Source organism: Vipera berus, assembly GCF_964194415.1.
Source record: "Vipera berus genome assembly, chromosome: 1".
Lineage (NCBI taxonomy): Eukaryota > Metazoa > Chordata > Lepidosauria > Squamata > Viperidae > Vipera > Vipera berus.
Window position 1 is genome coordinate 5,200,004 of NC_138202.1, and position 23,673 is coordinate 5,223,676.

At 44.5% G+C, this 23,673-nt stretch overlaps 1 protein-coding gene and 1 long non-coding RNA gene across 2 annotated transcripts; both read left to right on the forward strand.

The window, feature by feature from the left end:
* The first annotated feature begins 2,573 nt into the window (after nt 1-2,573).
* Nucleotides 2,574-7,043, forward strand: LOC308660845. The gene is made up of 3 exons (XR_014024827.1): nt 2,574-2,586; nt 3,743-3,850; nt 7,014-7,043. It is a non-coding gene; the product is annotated as an uncharacterized lncRNA (long non-coding RNA).
* Nucleotides 7,044-7,130: 87 nt separating this feature from the next.
* On the forward strand, nt 7,131-18,655 carry LOC308659840 (perilipin-3-like; the record flags this gene model as incomplete). The annotated part of the gene is made up of 4 exons (XM_081313864.1): nt 7,131-7,260; nt 10,672-10,865; nt 14,154-14,306; nt 18,171-18,655. 4 exons carry the CDS (start codon nt 7,131-7,133, stop codon nt 18,576-18,578), a joined length of 885 nt encoding a protein of 294 aa, XP_081169990.1. The 3' UTR covers nt 18,579-18,655.
* Nucleotides 18,656-23,673: the final 5,018 nt, after the last annotated feature.

The window sequence follows — 23,673 nt, forward strand, 5'->3', positions numbered from 1 at the left end:
CACCTCATTGTGATTATCAGGGACATTAAGCTCATTCTTGTATAGTTTTCATTAAACTAGCCGTACCCAATTCCTGCAACTGTTCTTCCTACGTTGTGAAGAAGAATAAGAGATGTACCCTTCATAAAATGTGGCGCCGTGTGTTTGATTTCTGTTAATTTCGTCTAGCCCATAATAATAATAATAATATAATAATAATAAATTTGGAAGGGACCTTGGAGGTCATCTAGTCCAACCCCCTGCTCAGGCAGGAAACCCTATACCACGGGTCGGCAACCCGCGGCTCCGGAGCCGCATGTGGCTCTTTGAGCCGTCTCCTGCGGCTCCCAGCCGCCCGGTGCGCACGCACCTCTTTGAACGGGCAGTGGTGCGCGCGCACCTCTCCAAATGGAGAGTGGCACCGCCCGTTTGGAGAGGTGCGCGCGCACCTCCCCAAATGGGCTGAGGTGCGCGCGCACCTCCCCAAACCTTTGGAGAGGTGCGCGCGTACCTCCGCGCGAACGGGCAGAGGTGCCGCTCTTTGAGGAAGCTGTTGCGGCCCGTCTCCGAAGCTGCCGCTTTCAGCAGCTTTCCAGACGGGCCGCGGCAGCTTCCTCAAAGAGCAGCGCCCCTGCCCATTCTGAGAGGTGCGTGCGCACCTCTCCGAACGACCGGAGGTGCGCGCGCACCTCCCCAAACCTTTGGAGAGGTGCGCGCGTACCTCCGCGCGAACGGGCAGAGATGCCGCTCTTTGAGGAAGCTGTAGCGGCCCGTGTGCAAAGCTGCTGAAAGCGGCAGCTTTGCAGACGGGCCGTCGCCGTCGGGCAACCGGGAACCGGTTCCATCTCACTTTTTTAAAAAATGGCAACCGCGTGCGTCCGCGCATGCGCAAAAAAACCGTTTTGTGCATGCGCAAAACTTTTTTTGCGCATGCGCATGCATGGACACACGCACGCGGCTCCCACTTTTTTTAATTTGTGATGGAACCGGTTCCCAGTGGCTCTTTTCCTTTTTTAGGTTGCCAACCCCTGCCCTATACCATTTCAGGCAAATGGTTGTCCCAATCTCTTCTTAAAAACCTCCAGTGTTGGAGCATTCATCACCTCTGGAGGCAGGTTGTTCCACTGGTTTAATTGTTCTGGCTGTCAGGAAGTTTTTTGTCCCTTCTCAACTGTTCTCATTTTTCTGCAATTCCCCCTTGTAGGAGGAAAGAAAGATCCAGAAAGAAGACCAAGCCGTTCAACACGAAGTGAAGACAACTGAGATGCCATCTAAGAAGACATTGGACACCTTAGTCACACCGACTGGACCCATCATTATCTTGCTCGAATCGAGCTCAGCGGATAAACTTAAGGAAGAACGGAAAGCTTCTGAGGAACCCAAAGCTGCTGAGAAGGAACTCTCACCGTCCCGTCCTGTGTCAAAGAGTGAAGCTTTGGCCATCTTGCCACCTCCTTCCGAAGCTCCACGTAAGCGTTGACTGTAATTGAATCACAGAGTTGGGAAGGGACCTTGGAGGTCTTCTAGCCCAACCCCCAGCTCAGGCAGGAAACCCTATACTATTTCAGACAAATGGTTGTCCCAATCTCTTCTTAAAAGCCTCCAGTGATGGAGAGCCCACAACTTCTGGAGGCAAGGAGTTCCACTGATCAATTGTCCTCACTGTTAGGAAGTTTCTCCTTTGTTGCGGGTTGCTTCTCTCGTTGATGAGTTTCCATCCGTTGTTTCTCAGGCTGCCCTCCGGTGCTTTGGAGAATAGATGGCTATGTAGATAGTCCTCTGCTTACAATCGTAATTGAGAATGGAATTATGGTTGTAAGTCGAGGACTACCTGTATTTATCACATGACAAGGTTAATAATAATGAATGGAAGGGAAGGGAATGGAAGGGAATGGAAGGGAAGGGGAGAGGAGAGGAGAGGAGAGGAGAGGAGAGGAGAGGAGAGGAGAAGAGAAGAGAAGAGAAGAGAAGAGAAGAGAAGAGAAGAGAAGAGAAGAGAAGAGAAGAGAAGAGAAGAGAAGAGAAGAGAAGAGAAGAGAAGAGAAGAGAGAATTACAGAAAGAATAGAATAGAATAGAATAGAATAGAATAGAATAGAATAGAATAGAATAGAATAGAATAGAATAGAATAGAATAGAATAGAATAGAATAGAATAGAATAGAATAGAATAACAGAGCTGGAAGGGACCTTGAAGGTCATCTAGCCCAACCCCCTGCTCAGGCAGGAAACCCTATACCATTTCAGACAAATGGCTGTCCAGTCTCTTCTTAAAAACCTCCAGTGTTGGAGCATTCACCGCTTCTGGAGGCAGGTGTTTCCACTGGTTAATTGTCCTCACTGCCAGGAAATGTCTCCTTAGTTCTGGGTTGCTTCTCTCCTTGATTAGTTTCCATCCGTTGCTGACTTATTGAAGGAAGGACAAGAGACTTCTCCATTAGGAGTGATGAGGACCTCATAATTGACGCGGGATTCTTTTTTTTTCAGGATCTGTTTCGCTTCCAGAGAAGACTCCACCAATCTTCCCATCTCCTCCTCCGCAGGAAACAAAGACTCCTCAACCAACTTCCTTTGAGGAAGGCTCAGTCCTTCATATATTGTTTGAGAAGGTGTGGCGTTCCCTCCCTTTGAGAAATTCAGGCTCATAAAATCATGAGTTGGGCCTTGGAGATGCTCTTATTGTTTGAAATGTTCTCCCAGAATCATGGGAAGGAAGAGTTGGGAATTTGGGATCTCTGAGGTCATCTAGTTCAAATCCCAGGAATCCATGACTCCAGAATCCCAAGCAGATGGCCTCAAGCATCAGTTGAAACTTCTCCAGCCAACCATCTTTGAGAGCAATCTAGTCCACTGACTGATCCATAATATCCATTGTGGATATTGCCTTCGCAGCCCTCTAAAATCTGTTTCCTGGTTATTTCCACCCATTTTTCTTGTCTCATCTTCCGAACCCCCCTGGGCCCACTTCTATCCAGTCTTCTGAATGTTTGTGGAGATTCTCCATCAATCCAGGTCATGGTTGCCCCAAAGATGCTTCTTCAAGAGGCAACTGGACTTTTTTGGGTTTTTCCTTTGAAGACGTTTGGCTTCTCCTCCAAGAAGCTTCTTCAGCTCTGACTGGATGGTGGGGAAGGGAAGGATATATACACCTTGAAGACAGCTGGTCATTTGCATCTTTTTAGACAGTCGTTGAGGCCACTTGGAGATTTATATGTGTCCACCTGGTCACCTGAGTGGTGCAAATGGGTGTGGAGCCTTCTTGGAGCTGTTGAAATGACTGTTTTGTAGACTGGAGATAGATGATATTGTATCCCTCCCTCTCCATTGAAAGAGGGCTACACTACTCAGCTGACCTTGAGGACATAGACAAACCTCCAAGTAGCCTCAACGACTCTCTAAAAGGATGCAAATGACCAGCTGTCTGCAGGGAATATAAATCCTTCCCTTCCCCACCATCCAGTCAGAGCTGAAGAAGCTTCTGGGAGGAGAAGCCAAACGTCTTCAAAGAAAAACAAGAAGTCCTCCTGAAAAAAAAACACCTTTGGGACATCCAGTCTTCTCCATGACCGGAATCTTTACATGTAGCCATATCTTTACATATAACTCAGTAAGGGCAAACGGAGAAAGTTCTGGATTTGACCACCATCCTCTTTTTAAAAAGTACGTAGCTGGTGAAAGAAATGAAAATTCTCTTGAAAAGCAACATTCACACTCCGTAACAATCTGGTCCTTCAAGAAGCTGACTTCTTTTGTCTTCTCCACCAGACCAAACCTGTCTTTGAGATGGTCCCAAAGGGGCTTCATACGATCATGCAAGAAATTGCGACGATGCATCATCCAGAGACCAAAGCACCAACTCAAACAGAAACAAAGGTAGGCGTATTTCAGACTCATTTCCCAAAACTGTACCTGGGTAGAATAGAATAGAATAGAATAGAATAGAATAGAATAGAATAGAATAGAATAGAATAGAATAGAATAGAATAGAATAGAATAGAATAGAATAGAATGGAATGGAATGGAATGGAATGGAATGGAATGGAATGGAATGGAATGGAATAGAATAGAACAGAATAGAATAGAATGGAATAGAATAGAATAGAATAGAATAGAATAGAATAGAATAGAATAGAATAGAATAGAAGGAACGGAAGGAATGGAATATAAATGGAAAATAATAATAGAATAGAATAGAATAGAATAGAATAGAATAGAATAGAATAGAATAGAATAGAATAGAATAGAATAGAATAGAATAGAAAGAGTAGAATAGAATAGAGAATAGAACAGAGAATAGAATAGAATAGAATAGAATAGAATAGAATAGAATAGAATAGAATAGAATAGAATCGGAGGAACAGAACAGAATAGAATAGAGAATGGAATAAATAGAATAGAATAGAATAGAATAGAATAGAATAGAATAGAATAGAATAGAATAGAATAGAATAGAATAGAATAGAATAGAATAGAATAGAACGGAACGGAACGGAACGGAATATAATGGAAAATAATAGAATAGAATAGAATGGAATTGAACACAAACAGAACAGAGTAGAATAGAATAGAATAGAATAGAATAGAATAGAATAGAATAGAATAGAATAGAACGGAATGGAATAGAATGGAATAGAACGGAATGGAATGGAATGGAATGGAATGGAAAATAATGGAATAGAATAGTACAGAACGGAACGGAACGGAATGGAATGGAATATAATGGAAAATAATAGAATAGAACAGAATAGAATAGAATAGAGCTGGAAGGGACCTCGGAGGTCTTCTAGTCCAGCCACCTATACCATTTCAGACAAGTGACTGTCTGTTCTTAAAAATCTCCAGTGATTCCTGGGGGCAAAGCTGTTCCACTGGGTAGAGTCCTTATGATGTAGGACTCTGTTTCCATTCTGCAATCGTACAAAAAGTCCTCAGTTTACATCCATTCATTTAGCGATGGTTCAAAGTTACAGCGGTGCTGGAAAATCTGACATGCTTCACATTTATGATGGTTGCAGCAGCCCTGCAGTCACGTAATCAAAATTCGGATGCTTCGTAACTGGTTCATATTTATGACGGTCGCAGCGTCCCAGGATCAAGGGATCCCCTTTTGCGACCTTCTGTGAAGCAAGGGCAACGGGTGGAAGGCCAGATTCACTTAACAACCGGGTTACTAACTCAACAACTGCCCTCATTCACTTGACAAATGCGGCAAGAAAGGTCATAAAATGGGGCAAATTTCACTTAACTGTCTCGCTTAGCGACAGAAACTTTGGGCTCAATTGTGGTCGTAAGTGGAGGACTTCCTATAATCCCCTCTTGTGACCTTCTGACCAGCAATGTCAATGGGGAAGTCAGATTCACTTAGCAACTGTGCTACAAATGCAGAAAGAAAGGTCGTAAAATGGGGCAAATTTCACTTACCAACCGTCTTGCTTAGCAACGGACATTTTGGGGTCAATTTGGGGCGTAAGTCGAGAACTACCTGAATTTTCTTCAGCCCTATCTGATTCTACTAGATGTCAGATACTGTATTTAATATCAGATGAAGTGTTGACCTACACAGGCGGAATAACCAACGTATCCCATTAGTCCTCGACTTACGGCCATTTGCTTAGCGATCATTTGAAGTTACGACAGTACTGAAAAAAGGGGACTTATAACGGTCCTCACATTTACAGCATCCCCACCATCACACAGTGGAAAGTAGTCAAGGAGAGAAGCAACCCGTAACTAAGGAGAAACTTCCTGACAGTGAGGACAATTAACCAGTGGAACTACCTGCCTCCAGAGGCGGTGAATGCTCCAACACTGGAAGTTTTTAAGAAGAGATTGGACAGCCATTTGTCTGAAATGGTGTAGGGTTTGCTGCCTGAGCAGGGGGTTGGACTAGATGACCTCCAAGGTCCCTTCCAACTCTATTATTATTATTATTATTATTATTATTATTATTATTATTATTATTATTATTATTATTATTATTATTATTATTATTATTATTATTATTATTATTGATCATCGCACAGTTACCCAGATTTTTAGACTGGATTTGGCATTTTTGTCTACCTATCGAGTCCTTTCCAAGGACCTGGGATAGGCAGATGTGGATGCTTGATGGTATATCGTCGCAGGATGGAAGCAGTTCCTAATAAGGCTGCCTTTTGCAATTGGCTTAAAATAATAATAATAATAATAATAACAATAATAATAATAATAATAATAATAATAATAATAATAATAATAATAATAATAATAATAATAATAATAATAATAGTAATAATAATTGCACAGTCAGCCAGATTTTCAGACTGGATTTGGCATTTTTGTCTACCTATCGAATCCTTTCCAAGGACCTGGGATAGGCAGATGTGGATGTTTGATGGTATTTATTATTATTATTGTTGTTGTTGTTGTTGTTGTTATTATTATTATTATTATTATTATTATTATTATTGAATTATTATTATTATTTATAATATTAATTATTATTATTATTATTATTATTATTGAATTATTATTATTTAATTATTATTAATAATAATATTAATTATTATTATTATTATTATTATTAATATTAATAATAATAACAATAATAACAATAATAACAACAACAACAACAACAAAACAACAACAACAACAACAACAACAACAACAACAATAATAATAATAATAATAATAATAATAATAATAATAATAATAATAATAATAATAATAATAATAATAATATCCAAATTTGGATGCTTGTACATTTCACTTCCCATCCAACAAGCTTTCTTCAGTTCTGGAGAACGGAACTGAAGAAGCTTCTTGGATGAGAAGTGAAACTTCTTCAAGGACAAACAAAATCCACTTGCCTTTTCAAAAAAGCACCTTGGTCGCTTAGAATAACAGGGCTGGAAGGAACCTTGGAGGTCCTCTAGTCCAACCCGCTGCTCAACCCGTCAACCAGATCAACCATCCAGCTACTCACAACCCCGTCCTTCATGTCTCTTCTCCCTTTTCCTGCTGTCCGTCTTGCTTCCATCCATGGCCCAAGAAGGAAGAAGCGGAGAGCATTTTGGTGACCCACAAGGGGAGACTCTTATCCCAACGAGGGAAGGAGAAGGCGACCAACGAGGAGATATCTTCTCTCTCTGGAAAGGAAACTACTTCAGCTATGGCCACCAGCCTCAGCTCATTCGTGGTATCGCCCGTGGGACAGGTCTTTGCGGATACCATTGAGCGGGCCCTGAGTAAATCAGAGGAATGGATGAATTATTACCTTCCAGCACCAGAGTCTAACAAGGGTGAGAAACGGGTCTCCAAGTAGTTGGGGATGAAGAGTCTCGTGACACAGCTCCTAACTCTTCGTTTTTCCTCCAGTGTTTATACCTTTTCAAAACCCTTTCTTAGCCTTATGGGTAATCTTGACTGGGGTGGGTTCCCAGACGGAGTAGGCCAGCTCCTTTGACAGATATTTCCAATTCTTTTGGAGCTTCAGAAGTAGGTTTCAGCCAATTCTTTGGGGCAACTGAAGCTCTGCTAGATAAGCCATTAGTGAAGAACCTCATCAGGGTGGGAGCTGACGGACACATGTGGTGGTGGTGGGACAATTTGTGGGTACTTGACTTGAAGCAACTTGAAGCAACTCTTCACCAAAGAGTCTGTGGAAGATTCTCCTTGCCACCTCTCTAGGTGTCTGAGATGTTTCCTTCAAAGGTTTACCATGTTCTGGGGTAGAGAGACATTTCCAAACATTTCCAAACATTTGCTACGGAGGTAAGGCAAGAGCTGGCAACAGTTTGAGAATGGGTCCGTTCTAGTCAAGGTTTTACACACACACAAAAAACTCTCTTGGGAACAAAAACATCTCTATTTTTATCTTTATGTCTATCTTCACATTTATCTACACATGCCCTGGTTCCCTGAAAATAAGACCTAACTGGGAAATAAACCCCAGCCTGATTTTTCAGGATGCTCGTAGTATTAACCCCACCCCAAAAATAAGCCCCAGTTAAGATCGTCAGCCAGACGGACACGCATTTAGGACCGTATTTCCCTGAATATAAGCCCTAACTGGAAAATAAGCCCTAATGCATCTTTTTGGAGCAAAAATTAATATAAGACCTGGTCTTATTTCCAGGGAAACACGGATACCTATCTACATATGCACATACAGTTAATTTTATTTTAAACATTTTAACAGTTTGTGATCTATCTCTCATCTCTCATCTCTCTCTCTCTCTCTCTCTCTCTCTCTCTCTCTCACTCTGTGTGTGTGTGTGTGTCTGTCTGTCTGTCTGCCTGTCTGTCTATTTATCATCCATCTATCGCTACACATAGTTAATTTTATTTTAAATATTTTAACAGTTCGATTGATCCATCCATCCATCCAGCTAGCTATCATCTATCATCTATCTATCTATCTATCTATCTAATCTATGTTACACATATCTACCAACACACAATTTTATTTTAAATATTTTAAGTTTCTGATCTCTATACCTATCCTATCTATCATCTGTCTGTGTCTGCCTATTTATCATCTATCTCTACCATTCATCGACCTACCTACTATCTACCTATCTCTCTCTCTCTCTCTCTCTCTCTCTCTCTCTCTCTCTCTCTCATCATTATCATCATCTAATATCTATCTCTCTACACATAACTACCTACATATACGCATACAGTTAATTTTATTTTAAATATTTTTAAAAGTTTCTGCCATTTCCTTAAGCTGATGGGAGGTTATCCCTAGATTTCATTTAAAAAATTAAAACCAAGTTGTATTTCCAGCAAAGGCAGTATTCATAAATGGACAGATAATTACTAAAGTTACCCAATTAATGCTCAATATAACATTAGTTTAAAAAAAAATGCCATCCAGATACAAAATAAAAAGAACACGCTTCTGAGGAGCTCTTCCTCAAGTCTTGCAAGGTCATTCCCACAGATAGGTAATCCTCACCTTATGACCAGTCACTTAGCAATCAAAATTACAACTCACCCCCCCCCAAAAAAAGGAGTGTCAGACTTACCAGAACTTAAACCTCTAAATAAAAACGACCTTTGGTTTCATTTATTGGGAAAGGTATATTTTTATTGGAAGTAATGCAAAGCCAGAATTAAGAAGCAAGCGCCCAAACCCCTAAGTTCAACTTTTCTCCCTTAACTGCTTCTCATTGCACACACACACACACACACACACACACCCCTGACCAATCAGGTTCAAGCAAGATAATAAATAAATAAACCTTTATTGTCAAAGTACAACATGTGTACATTGAGATTAGCTGAGCCTCCCCCTCCCCCGTGCTCTCTCCCCCCAACACACAGTGACAACAAACCCTCCATCCCACCACACTATGTGAACCAACTACACCACACACTGGCCTCCCAAGTCAATTCTGCATAAGATTATGTCCCATTTAAAAGCCTAACAGCCCACGGATAAAAGCTATTTTTCAGCCTGTTGGTACGGCTGGCTATATTCCTATATCTCCTACCGGATGGTAGGAGAGTAAAGAGATACCGTCCAGGGTGTGAGTCATCCCTGAGAATCTTCCTCACTCTTCCAAGGCAGCGGGCCCTGGCGAGGTCATCCAGTTGTGTCAGGGGACAGCCCACAATGTCTTGTGCTGTGCTCACTACCCTCTGTAATACTTTCCTATCCGCGGCTGTCAGACCAGCATACCAAACCACAATACCATACGAGAGGACGCTCTCTATGGTAGACCGGTAAAAGAGGGTCATTAGCCGTTGTTCTACCCTGTTCTTCCGCAAGACCCTGAGAAAGTGAAGCCTCTGTTGGGCCTTTCTAGCCACCTGGGTTGTGTTAACTTTCCAGGTCAGATCTTCACAGAGGTAGACTCCCAGAAATTTAAAGGAGGAAACTCTCTCTACACAGTCCTCCCCGATGTAAAGTGGGGCAGGTTCCTCCTTTTTTCTCCGGAAGTCTAGCACCATCTCTTTCGTCTTGTCGATGTTTTCAGAATGATCACTTCAAGCATAGTTTGGTATGTAGTTGCCTTCTTTTCCCACCCAGATGACCTTGGAGCAACATCTGAGGAAGATAGAGAAGTTACTTTCATTTTCCCCCAAACATTCTTCCTCCATCCTCCCTCCTCAGAATTCATGGCAGACTGCCACTTCATGGTAGCCAAGCACAAGCCAGCATATGGTAGAAACTGGCAAGGGGACTTACAACCTGGGTTCAAAGTCAAGTCCCCTCTATAGTCACATGAGCTAATTTCAGGTATTCGGTAATATGGTTGAATTGATAGCCATCTGCAATTTCTCATGGTCACGTGACTGTGTTTTATTACAGTTTTGCTGAAAACCAACATTTCAGTTTGGGGCAAAACCTCTCCATGGTGAATCATTGGCTCACTTAATGACCACGGCATTTGCTTAATAACTGCGGCGGCTGGTTAACGACCACCGCATTTGCTTAAAGACTATCAGAAAAAAAAGGTCCTAAAATTGGATCGGTCACATCACCAACCTGTTTTATGACTGATAGAACAAACCCACCACAACGGGCAGGCTTCATTACGGTCATAGGTCAGGGACTATCTCTACTATTACATCAGGTGACCGCCCAGCGCTGTGATGTGATGTTCAACATAAATTCTTTTTAAACACCAAAGATCTCGACCCTTGGCAAAATTCACACTGATGCTTCCATATCAAGGAAATGTGTAATTGTATTTTCTCAGCCCCTTCCAACTCCACCGCTGGGGAAGTGGACACGTCTGTGCAGGATCTTTGCAAGGAAGGTTGTTTTATGAGGATCAACTCGCTTTCGACGCAGCTGAGGAACCGGGCCTTCAAAATTGTGTTGCACCAAATCAAGACAGCGCGTCAGAATACACACGAAAACCTCTCACTGCTTGATCAGATCTTAGAGATGGTAGGTCTGAGGGGGAGGTGGAAGAGGCTAGCCCTACCACCATCGCATCCTTGTTTCAAAGTTGTCTACCATCATATGTCCTCCATCCTTCTTCCAAACTTCTCTGCTATCATATGTCCACCATCCTTGTTTCAAAGTTCTTTGTTATCGTATGTCCTCCATCCTTATTCCAAAGTCCTCTGCTGATATGTCCTCCATTCTTATTCCAAAGTCCTCTGTTATCGTATGTCCTCCATCCTTATTCCAAAGTCCTCTGTTATTGTATGTCCTCCATCCTTATTCCAAAGTCCTCTGCTATGATATGTCCTCCATCATTTCAAAGTTCTCTGCTATGATACGACCTCCATCCTTATTCCAAAGTCCTCTGTTATCATATGTCCTCCATCCTTATTCCAAAGTCCTCTGTTATCGTATGTCCTCCATCCTTATTCCAAAGTCCTCTCTTATTGTATGTCCTCCATCCTTATTCCAAAGTCCTCTGCTATGATATGCCCTCCATCATTTCAAAGTTCTCTGCTATGATACGACCTCCATCCTTATTCCAAAGTCCTCTGTTATCATATGTCCTCCATCCTTATTTCAAAGTTCTCTGCTATGATATGTCCTCCATACTTATTCCAAAGTCCTCTGTTATCGTATGTCCTCCATCCTTATTCCAAAGTCCTCTGTTATTGTATGTCCTCCATCCTTATTCCAAAGTCCTCTGCTATGATATGTCCTCCATCATTTCAAAGTTCTCTGCTATGATACGTCCTCCATCCTTATTCCAAAGTCCTCTGTTATCGTATGTCCTCCATCCTTATTCCAAAGTCCTCTGTTATCATCTGTCCTTGTTGCAAAATTCACCACCACATATCCTCCATTCTTATTCCAAACTTCTCTGCTATCAAATGTCTTCCATCCTTGATTCAAAGTTCTCTGCTATGATTTGTCCTCCATCCTTATTCCAAAGTCCTCCATTATCGTATGTCCTCCATCCTTATTCCAAAGTCCTCTGCTATGATATGTCCTCCATCATTATTTCAAAGTTCTCTACCATCACAACTCCTCCATCCTTATTTCAAATTTCTCTGCTATGATATATCCTTCGCCCTTGTTTCAAAGTTCACCATCTCATCTCCTCCATCCTTATTCCAAATTTCTCTGCTATCGTATGTCCTTCATCCTTGTTTCAAAGTTCACCATCTCATCTCCTCTATCCTTATTCCAAAGTTCTCTGCTATCATATGTCCTCTATTGTTTCAAAGTTCACCATCATACAGGGAGTCCTCAACTTACAACAGTTCATTTAGTGACCATTCAAAGTTACAACAGCACTGGAAAAGTGATTATGACTGTTTTTCACGCTGACGACCATTGTAGCATCCCCATGATCATGTGATCAAAATTCAGGCGCTTGGCAACGGGTTCATATTTATGACAGTTGCAGTGTCCTGGGGTCACGTGATCACCTTTTGAGACCTTCAGACAAGCAAAGTCAATGGGGAAGCCAGATTTACTTAGCAACTGTGTTACCAATTTAACAACTGCAGTGATTTACCTAAGAACTGTAGCAAGAAAGGTTGTAAGGTCTCGCTTAGCAATAGAAATTTTGTGGTCGTAAGTCGAGGAATACCTATATTATCATCCCTGGCAACGGACTCATTCTTGAGCTGAATACGCTTAGTCCTCGACTTACGAACACAGTGGAGCCCGGAATTTCTGTTGCTAAACGAGACATTTGTTAAGTGAGTTTTGCCCCATTTTATGAATGTTCTTCTCGCAGTTGTTAAGGGAATCGCAGTTAAGTTAGTAACACGGTTGTTAAGTGAACCTGGCTTCCCCCACTGACTTTTGCTTGTCAGAAGGCTGCAAAAGGGGGAATCCCACGTTCCCAGCGACATTGCAAGGTCTTAGTTATGATCTTTAAGTCCCTACATGGCATGGGTCCGGGGTACCTCGGACACCACCTGCTGCCGGCTTCAACTCCCCTCCGTCCTGTGCGTTCCCACAGAGAGGGCCTCCTCAGGGTGCCTCCGGTCAGGGAATGTCGACTGGCGGCCCCCAGGGGGAGAGCCTTCTCTGTGGGTGCCCCGGCTTTGTGGAACCAACTGCCGGTGGAGCTCCGGACGGCATCGGACCTCCGAACTTTCCGTCGTGGTCTGAAGACCCATTTGTTTGAATTGGCCGGTCTGGCCTGATGGGGGAGCTGTGTTTTAAATTGTCATTTTAGATTGCATTATTGTTTTTTAATTGGGCACTGATTTAATCTTTGTTTTAACTTTTGTATAGTATTGTATTTTTATTTATATGCCCTGTGAACCGCCCTGAGTCCCCAGGGAGAAGGGCGGTATATAAATTAAATAAAACATAAACATTGCAACCCTCATAAATATGAGTCAGCTGCCTATAGAAGAGTGGACTTTGAAAGTTTCCAACCTGGCGGAAATGGCAAAGATTTCAGCGTATTTGAAAGACCAATCGCAACAGAGACACACTGTGGAATGGAGAAGATGGATCGAATATATTCAGAGTAAATATGGGACTAAAAGGTTTCATTTAGCATTTGAATAAGTATTAGTTTTATATGATGTATTATTGTTTTTGTTGTTGTTAGCTGCGAAGTCATGTCCGACTCATCGCGACCCTATGGACAACGTTCCTCCAGGCCTTCCTGTCCTCTACCATCTTCTGGAGTCCCTTTAAGCTCACACCCACTGCTTCAGTGACTCCATCCAGCCACCTCATTCTCTGTCGTCCCCTTCTTCTCTTGCCCTCCATCTTGTATTATTAGTTATTCATTATTGGTTAGTAATTTAGTCATGTTTAAGGGGAGTTAAAGCGCGATAGAATTTAATATATTTTTTTTTAGTTAGTTAGCATATTTTAGCTTAAGCTTGTAAAGTTAATACCCTGTATTCAGCTCTGGGAAGTCGGGGGGGGGGGGAGGGAGGGTAAGGGAGGGCAAGGGGGAGGGGAGGGGGAGTGAGGGAGTTTATGTTACTAAAAAATGTATTTTAAAACTTTTCAATAAAATAATTAATTAATTAATAAATAAATAAATAAATAAATAAATAAATAAATAAATAAATAAATAAATAAATAGAGTCAGCTGCCAGGTATCTCAATCCTGACCTCGTGACGAAAGGGAGGTTGCAATGGTCGTTAAGTGTGAATAATGTTCGTAAGTCACATTTTTCACTAAATGAGCTGTTGTAAGTTGGGGGCTATCTGCAATCTTTCTTTCACACTTTGGGCAGTCGTAAGTAGAGGACTAGCTGTACTAAAGCTTTTTTCCTCTCTTTGCAGGTGGAATATGCCCAGACCACTGGGAGCGCCACCTTATCCAACGTGCCCCAGCAGTTGTCTAACTTGTGGACTCAATGGAATGCATCCCAGGGTCCACCCAACACAAACCCAACATCGGGGACGGCCAAAGAGTCCTTTTCTTTACTGCCCGAGGTAGTTTGATAGAACAGTAAAGCCAAGTGGGTCCAGGTTTTATTAGTGGTCATCGGTGGGATGTGGGGGGGTGGGGGGGCAGAGCAGAAGAAAACTTGAAGGAAGGCGAAGAAAGTCAAAGCAAGTATCCAGGACTTTGCGATTCAATTCCTTCCTCCATTTTTTTTTGGACGATGGATGGACAAGGCTGGGTTCAGGTCACTTCAGCATGGCTGCCCTCCTGGCTTTAATCAGACCCTATTATTTGGAATACAGCTTAGTCCTCGACTTATGACCACAATTCAGCCCAACATTTCTGTGGTTAAAATGAGACGTTTGGGAGCTTTGCCCCACTTTACGGTTTTTCGTGCCCCAGTTGTTAAGTGAATCACTGCAGTTAAGTTAGTAACGCGGCTGTTAAATGAATCTGGCTTTCCCCCCCCCCCTTGAGTTTGCTTGTCTGAAGGCCGCAAAAGGGGGATCACGTGACCTTGGGACACAGCAGCGGTCGTAAATATGAAGCCATGGCCAAGCACCTGAATTTTGATCACCTGATCGTGGGGATGCTGAAAAGGTCGTAACTGTGAAAAACGGTCATAAGTCACATTTTTCAGTGCCATTGTAACTATTCGTTTCCATTCGAAGTTACAACAGTCCTGAAAAAAGTGACGGCACCCTTTTTCACACTTACGACCTTTGCAGGATCCCCATGGTCACGCGATTTACATTCGGATGTTTGGAAACAGACTCACATTTACGACGGCTGCAGTATCCCGGGGGTCATGTGATCCTCTTTTGCGACCTTCCGACAAGCAAAGTCAATGGGCAAGCCAGATTCACTTAACCAAACAGGTTACTCATTTAACAACGGCAGTGGTTCCTTTTAGCAAATGTGGCAAGAAAAGTCGTGAAATGGGGCACTTAACAAATGTCTCACTTAGCAACTTAAATTTGGATGGTCGTAAGTGGAGGACCACCTGTACCGTGTCCAGTTCTGGAAACCTCGCTTAAAAAAACAGATATTGATGAGGTAAAGCGAGTCCAGAGATGGGGCAAGAAAAATGGTGCATGGTCTGAGGGACAAAACCTATCAGGAGAGATTGGAGGAAATGAATTATGTACAAATTTGGAGGACAGAAATAAAAGAGCACGGTTGAAATCTTTAAATATATTAAGGCTGTGAATAAAGTTCTAAAAGGCGGTATTTTCAATATTAAGCAAGAACCAAGAGCACGGAGGCACGATGGCTAAGTTGACTGTTTTGATTAAAGGAAATAATATTAAGTACTTATGTTTCTACATGGGGACCGCTTCTGGACTTTGCGCTTGAGGTGGGGGGAAAAAAGAGAGTTTGATTTTGGGTTTTACTGATTAGATTGATTTGTTGTTATAGAAATGGCTAGTTTATACTAATATTGAAAAGCAAAAAGTTGAGGTTCAATGTTAGTGCTTTAATGATGGGGGGGGTGAGGTGTTACCCCCCCGTCGATAGGGCTCGTAACTTGGGCGTCCTCCTGGATTCACGGCTCAGTTTGGAAGATCATATAGGAGCCGTTGAGCAGGGGGGCTTTTGCCCAGGTTCGCCTGGTGCGCCAGTTGCGGCCCTATCTGGGCCGAGATGCCCTGCGCACAGTCACTCATGCGCTCGTGACCTCCCGGTTAGACTACTGCAATGCTCTCTACATGGGGCTGCCCTTGAGGACCACTCGGAGGCTTCAGCTGGTGCAGAATGCAGCCGCGCGAGTAGTAATGGGAGTGTCCCGATACTCTCATGTAACACCTGTCAAGGAATTTGTTGTGCAGAGGTCTCCTTGTGCTACCAAAGAGTTGCACAGACAAGGAAGGGTACTGAGAGCAGTAAGAGTCACACACAGGAGTACACTGAGTTGTAAAAGCAAAAAGTATTTTACTTTGAGGTGGTGTAAAAAACAAAAATGCACAGTCAAAAATAAACAGTCCAGGTCATACACAATAGCAACAGTCCAAGGAGTAATCCAAAATACAAAGTCTTCTTACCGGTCCAGAGGTCAATACACAGTTCAGGTTTACAACAGTAGTAAACCAACAGCAGAGCAAAAACAGTAATAGTAGAGATCAGTGAATTCAGAGAGAGAGAGAAGCTACGTTACTAGCTCCCTCTTATGGCCATGAGAACACTTACACACCCATTGGCCAATTAACTTCTTAAAGACATAGCATTATGGTTAATATATTTTCAACCCAACATTGTACGCTAACACCATATGCCTAACAACACCTCTTCTCCGCGAGCTGCATTGGCTTCCAGTTGCCCTCCGGGTGAGATTCAAGGTGCTGGTGATGACCTATAAAGCCCTAAATGGCATGGGTCCGGATTACCTTAGGGAGCACCTGCTACCAGCATCAGCTTCCCATCGTCCTGTGCGCGCCCACAGGGAGGGCCTCCTTAGGGTTCCGCCGGTTAGAGATTGCCGGCGGGTGATTCCCAGGGGGAGGGCGTTCTCTGTGAGTGCGCCCGCCCTTTGGAACGAACTGCCGATGGAGCTTCGGACTGCCCCCCAACCTTCGCTCTTTTCCCTGGGACTTAAAAACCTGGTTGTTCGAATGGTCTGGCCTGGACTGAGGGATTTTAAAATTTAAAGTATTTAATTAAATTATATTAAATTAATTTTAAAATTTTAATCTTATTGTTATTAGGAATTGTGGGCCTGTACTAATTTAATTCCATTTTATTCTCTTTTTGTACTGTTTTAACTGCCCTGTGAACCGCCCTGAGTCCTTCGGGAATAGGGCAGTATATAAATCCAACTAATAAATAAATAAATAAAATATAGTTGTAAAATTAAAGTCCCCCCATGATGGATGGGGAGTTCTGGGAGCTGAAGCGCACAAATGCTGGTAATTCAGGGCATTCAAGTTGTCACATGCTGACTGGGGAATTCTGAGGGTTGAAGTCCCAAAGAACAACAACAACAACAATAAATGCAAATAAATCAATTGCAAAAGGCGGCCTTGCTAGGAACTGCTTCCATCCTGCGACGAGATCTGTAATACCATCCAACATCCACATCTGCCTATCCCAGGTCCTTGGTAAGGACTCGATAGGTAGACAAAAATGCCAAATCCAGTCTGAACATCTGGCTGACTGTGCGATGATCAATAATAATGATGATGATGATGATGATGATGATGATGATGATGATGATGAAGATGGAGGAAAGGATCTTGGAGATCATTATCTTAAAGCTGGCTGGGGAATTCTGGGAGTTGAAGTCTCTCTTAAAGCATGCTGGCTGGGGAATTCTGGGAGTTGAAGTCCACCCATCCTAAAGCATGTCTGGGAGTCGAAGTCCATCCCTCTTAAAGCATGCTGGCTGGGGAATTCTGGGAATTGAAGTCCACCCATCCTAAAGCATGCTGGCTGGGGAATTCTGGGAATTGAAGTCCACCCATCCTAAAGCATGCTGGCTGGGGAATTCTGGGAATTGAAGTCCACCCCTCCTAAAGCATGCTGGCTGGGGAATTCTGGGAATTGAAGTCCACCCATCCTAAAGCATGCTGGCTGGGGAATTCTGGGAATTGGTTCACCCCTCCTAAAGCATGCTGCCTGGGGAATTCTGGGAATTGGTCCACCCATCCTAAAGCATGCTGGCTGGGGAATTCTGGGCGTTGAAGTCCACACATGTTAGGTGGGGCATCTAGTGTTGAAGTCCACTAACACTGACTGGGGGATTCTGGGAGTTGAAATCCACAAATGGTGGCTGGCAATTCAAGGAGTCGCAGTCCACCCATCTTAAAAGTGGCCAAGGTTGAAAAGCCCTACATTAGAAGATCCCGTGGGTGGCTCCTTGCCGCCCAGCAGAGCTAGAGACCCATCCCATTCTTTTCTCTTTTGTTTCCTCTTAGCAACTGGAGTTGAAAGCTTTACTTCTGACCCGTGACCTGGCCCGGGAGCTTTACCACACCTACCACAACCTCTTGCCGCACATCTCCGAGCTGCCGGCACACCTGCAGGAGAAGGTGACTCAGATCCACGGAAACCTGGAGGAGATGCAGGGCTACCTGTCCTCCAGCACCAACCTGAAGGATCTGCCCAACAGCATCGTTCTCCAAAGCCGGCAAAAAATAGCCACGGCCCGAGAGAATCTGGATGAGCTGTTGGAATTCATGGGAAGGAATGCGGGGACTCCCTGGCTGCCCCAACCCAGTTCTTCTCGCTCAGGCAAGGAACTGTTGTATCATCCCGCCCTCAGGCAGCGAGAAGGGGCCAACTCCGAGCAGAAGGCCAAGGCAGAGAGCCCAGGGTCTCGGTAGCTTCCCCACCCACCTCCACCAGTCCCGTAGCCTCCTTGGACCCACAGGTGCCAAACGTTGAAAGACTGATGAGTTAGCGGGCTTCAGCTCCACCCCAGAAGTCCTGGGAGGGAGATGGAGGTCTCTTAAGGGCTGGGGGTCAGGTAGGTCAGCCACCTTGGGCCAGCCAAAGGGTTTCAGGCACCGTTTCCAATTAAAGTCCCTTGGAAACCAGCAAGCATCTGCGCGTTCCTTCAGGTATCTCCTCAAACCGGAGATGCGTTGTTCCAGCTAAACATCTAGGCTTGAGGAGTTCCTCAAGCCTGTCAGCTTGAAGACGGGTGGACTTCGACTCCCAGAATTCCCCAGCCAGCTAGGCTAGGCTGGGGAATTCTGGGAGTCGAAGTCCACCCATCTTCAAGCTAAGCTTGAGGAGCCCTGCTTCTATTGGGTAGACTTGGCCTCTTCTGGCTTTCAACTCAAGCTGAGCTGAAGATGTTCTACCACCTCATGGCTGGTGGTGACGGTGGACAGCAGGCAGGACCTTGTGGCCATTGCTTGGATGAGATACTAAACATGCCCGCCCCCCAAACACACTGATGTCCCTGACAGTGGGGCCACTTGCTGACCTGAAGCCCTGGGAGATGATGCCCACCACTTGTGATCTCTTACTCAGGTGTAGAAAGGGAGAAGCCTTCCTTGAAAGGGCCCCTGGAGGCCATCCAGTCTTAACCCCTGCTCAAGGCAGGAGTTCAAATTCAAGATGGCTGTCCAGCCTTTGCTTGAAGACATCCAGCAAAGGAGAACCCCGACAGCATTTACTCCGAGGCCATGAGTTCCTCTGTCTTAACGGTTCCTAACTGTAGCTATTCTGCTTTTTGAAGCGGCGTTTCCCCGATTTATTTCTCCAGTTGATATACAGGTAGTCCTCGGCTTATGACCACAGCTGAGCCCAAAATTTAGGTTGCTGAGAAATGCGTTCAGTGACTTTGGCCTCGTTTTACGACGTTTCTTGCCACACTTGTTGAGGTGAAGTGAATCACTGCAGCTCTTAACTGAGTAACCCAGCTGTGAAGTGAATCTGGTTTACCCACTAACTTTGCTTGTCAGAAGGTCGCAAAAGATGGCCACGTGACTCTGGGACACTGCAACCGCCATAACTGTGAGTCAGTTGTCAAGCATCTGAACATAAATCGTGTCACCACGAAGGATGCTGCAATGGTCGTTAAGTGTGAAAAATGGTTCATAAGTCACTTTTTTCAGTACTGTTGTACCGTCAGACGGGTTACTAAATGAACTGTTGTAAGTCGAGGACTACCTGTACTGAGGTTCTGGGCATTGTATTCCAGAGATCTCCTAATCTAAGGAGAAAAAAACCAGTTCCTTCGGTGGATATACAGGTATTCCTCGGCTTACAACCGTCTATTTAATGACGGTTCAAAGTTACGACAACCTGGGAAAAAGTGATTTATGATTTGTCCTGGCGGTTATGACTGTTGCACTGTTCTAGTGATCACACAATCGCAATTCAACTGCTTGGCAACCAGCTCACATTTACGACCAGCTGCAGCATGCTGCAGGTGCACAACTGCAATTTGTGACTTTGCCGGCTGGTTTCTAGCAAACGGGGTCAATTGGGGAAGCTGGGATTCACTTAACGACCCCACGATTCAGTTCACGGCCACGTGATTCACTTAATGACCATGTGGTTTTCTTTACGGCCGTGGCAGAAACGGTGGAAAAAAAATCAGTCACGCGATGTCTCAACTTACGACTCCGATTTACAGTTGAAAATCTGGTCCCGAAACTGTCGTAAGTCGAGAACCGCCTGTAATTCGGCCAAACCATGCACCCGGGACATAAAAAAAAGCTTGCAAAGCTTTTCATCAGAACTGCCTTCCCAGAGATACCAGCCATTTGAAGAATCTCAGTTTTTCTGAATTTCTGTAGCTTGTTAGCTAACGATCCCCCCCGAAATCCAATTTGGGACCTCAGATGACACGATGATCAAAGGAACTCTTCCAGGGAGGGCTTGGAAGCTTGATCTCTCAATTGGCCAAGCGGTCTGGGTTTCCTTGAATCCACTAAAAACACAACAATCCCCCATCGGTAGGGTGAAAACCAACCAAGCGGTTGTGCGAACGCAGCTACTCGTGTTTCACGGACAGACAACCTACGATGCGCAGACAAACAAACCAAAAAAAATGTTTCAAGCAATTACAATCACAATCTGCGAGATTTGGGGGTTGGTTTGTTCTTCTTTTTCTTTCCCCCTCCTGGTATCTTCAAACTTTCCGATTGTTAGGAAATGGATGACGGAAATGGGGTGCACAGTCGGCCGATTGGGAGGTAAAGTGGGAGGAGGGCAAATCACATACCCACCACACTGAAATGGAATAGAGGAGAGAACAATTCCTTAATGGACGGGAATTTAAAAATAAAAGTGAAAGCCCCCCCCACAAAAAAAGATATTTAACAATAATTTCAAAATATTTCAAAAACTAAAGGCACAGGTGGTACCTGTGAGAGGGATCTCGGAGTCCTAGTGGACAATCGCTTAGATAGGAGCCAGCCGTGTGCTACAGCTGCCAAAAAAGCCAACACAGTGCTAGGCTGCATTAACAGAGGGAGAGAATCAGGATCACGTGAAGTACTAATACCACTTTACAATACCTTGGGAAGGCCACACCTGGAATACGGCATCCAGTTTTGGTCACCACGATGTAAAAAAGATGCTGAGACTCTGGAAAGAGTGCAGAGAAGAGCAAGAAAGATGATTTAAGGGATTGGCGAGTAAAACACACAAAGAACAATTGCAGGAATTGGGTATGTCTACTCTAGTCTGATGAAAAGGAGGACCCGGGGTAACATGATAGCAGTGCTTTAATGTTTTAAGGGGCTGCCACAAAGAAGGGGGGGACATGTGTGTGTGTCAACCTATTTGCCAAAGCACAAGAACGGTGGCCAAGAAGCAACAGGTGGAAACTAATCAAGGAGAGAAGCAGCCTAGAACCAAGGAGAACATTTCATTCACGGTGCGAACAATTAACCAGTGGAACGGCTTGCCTCCAGAAGCTCTGGATGCCCCATCACTGGAGGTTTTCAAGACAAGACTGGACTGCCATTTGTCCGGAATGGTATAGACTTTCCTGCTTGAGCAGGGGTGGGGTTGGGCTAGATGACCTCCAAGGTTCCTTCCAACTCGATTACTCCGTAAAATATCGAGACAATGGCCAGGGGAAAAAAATGTATGAGGGGTCCTTGGTGCTCTCTGAGCTTGGGTGTTTTCTCGCAGACGTTTCATTACCCAGCTAGGTAACATCATCAGTGCTAGTAAGAAATGGGGTCCGCTGTCGATTTATATTCTGGTGGCTGCCCCTGTCAGTGTTGGGGTGTGTGTGATCTTAGAGATTCTTTGCTTGGGCTGTTTACTGTTGGCTGTTTGGCAGTTTCTTGATTGGGGTGTGGTTTGTAAAGTCGCGTGCTTCACATAGAGATGGACACAGAGCTGGGGTAACGATGAGTTTATTCAGAACAGAACGAACTGGGGAAACAGGGGAACCTGGCGTCTATTTGTACCTGCCCAGGTGGATGGCATCCAATCAGTTCAAACCTGGGCTTCCCGCCAGTGCAGGTGACCAATGGGTTCAAATCCTGGCTTCCTGCCAGGCTGACCATGCCTGGGGCTGTCAGCAGCTTAAGTCGTTAGGCTTATCCCGCGTGAGCGGTTATCGCCCGGAGCTGTCCAACCCTCCTGCTGATCTGCACCATCAGCCTCCTGCTGTGCTGTCCTTTGTGTATGCTGGGAGGCATACACTGCATGGTTTACCTGATTGTTGGTCTGATGTTAAAAGGTAAAGGTAAAGGTTCCCCCGCACATGCGTGCTAGTCGTTTCCGACTCTAGGGGCTGGTGCTCATCTCTCTTTCAAAGCCGAAGAGCCAGCACTTGTCCGAGGACGTCTCCATGGTCATGTGGCCGGCATGACTAGACGCCAAAGGCGCACGGAACGCCGTTACCTTCCCACCGGAGTGGTCCCTATTTAACCTTGGAGTTAATCTGAAAGTATTAATACCAAAAATGTTTCCCTTTTTGGCTTGTTGATATTTCTCCTTTGCATAGCATGCAGACATTGTTTATGTCTACGTGTCTGTTGATGGCTAATTGGCCAGAGCGCCAGGCTTCTAGGAACTCCTTAGCCTTTTTTGGACCTGACTTGGTCTAGGATGGTCACGGATTCCCAGTTGAAATGATGCTTAGGTCTGTCCATATATTGTGAATTTGTACAGTTTTCACCGTGTCTTCTGAGGGCTATTTGGTGTCCAGGGGTGCCAGTCTTCTGCCCGTTTATCCTACATAGTGGCTGTTGTAGTCATTACACTGTATGTTGTAGACGGCTCCTGCTTTTTCTTCTGGGACTGCGGGGTACAACCGCTAAGACCACCCCCACCCCCACCCCAACCCCACTAACCCTTACAGGGAAAACCACTAGAATATAAACTGGGAGCAATCCCCACACTCCCTCTGGCACTGATGATTGTTTGCCACAGTGGCGAGTTTCTGTAGCTCAGCTGTAAGGATGAAGGCGGCGGTTTATTCTCCAGGCTCGTGGGTCAATTCCCAAATGTTTCCTTGCCAGCCTAGGGTCACATCTTCAGCAGAATTCAGGGGAAGCCTGTGTTGGTTTTTCAGCTTGTAAGGGCTTCATGTGGTCAGTAGATCTTGTGATGGAGAGGTCACATCAAGGTGTGGGTCACTTCAGGAAGGGTGATTGGGAGGTGAAGTGGAGGGGTTGCATGGGGTGGTTGAGAGCCGGTGCCATCGCTGGTTGGCTGTGCGGTAGATCAACCCACACAACCCCCTCGCCCAACCAGCACTTCACCTCCCAACAACCGTCAACTGATGTGACCCGCCCCTGGCCCGTCACAAGATCCTCACGATGTGACGCACACCTGACCCATCACAAGACCCTCACCTCCTGTGACCTTCCCATCACAAGACCTACTGACCACAGGAAGCCCTTATAAGCAGAAGAACACCAACACCGACCTCGCTTAAATTCTGCTGAAGACGTTACCTAGCCTGCTAATGAAACGTCCAGAAACTAACCTACAAGT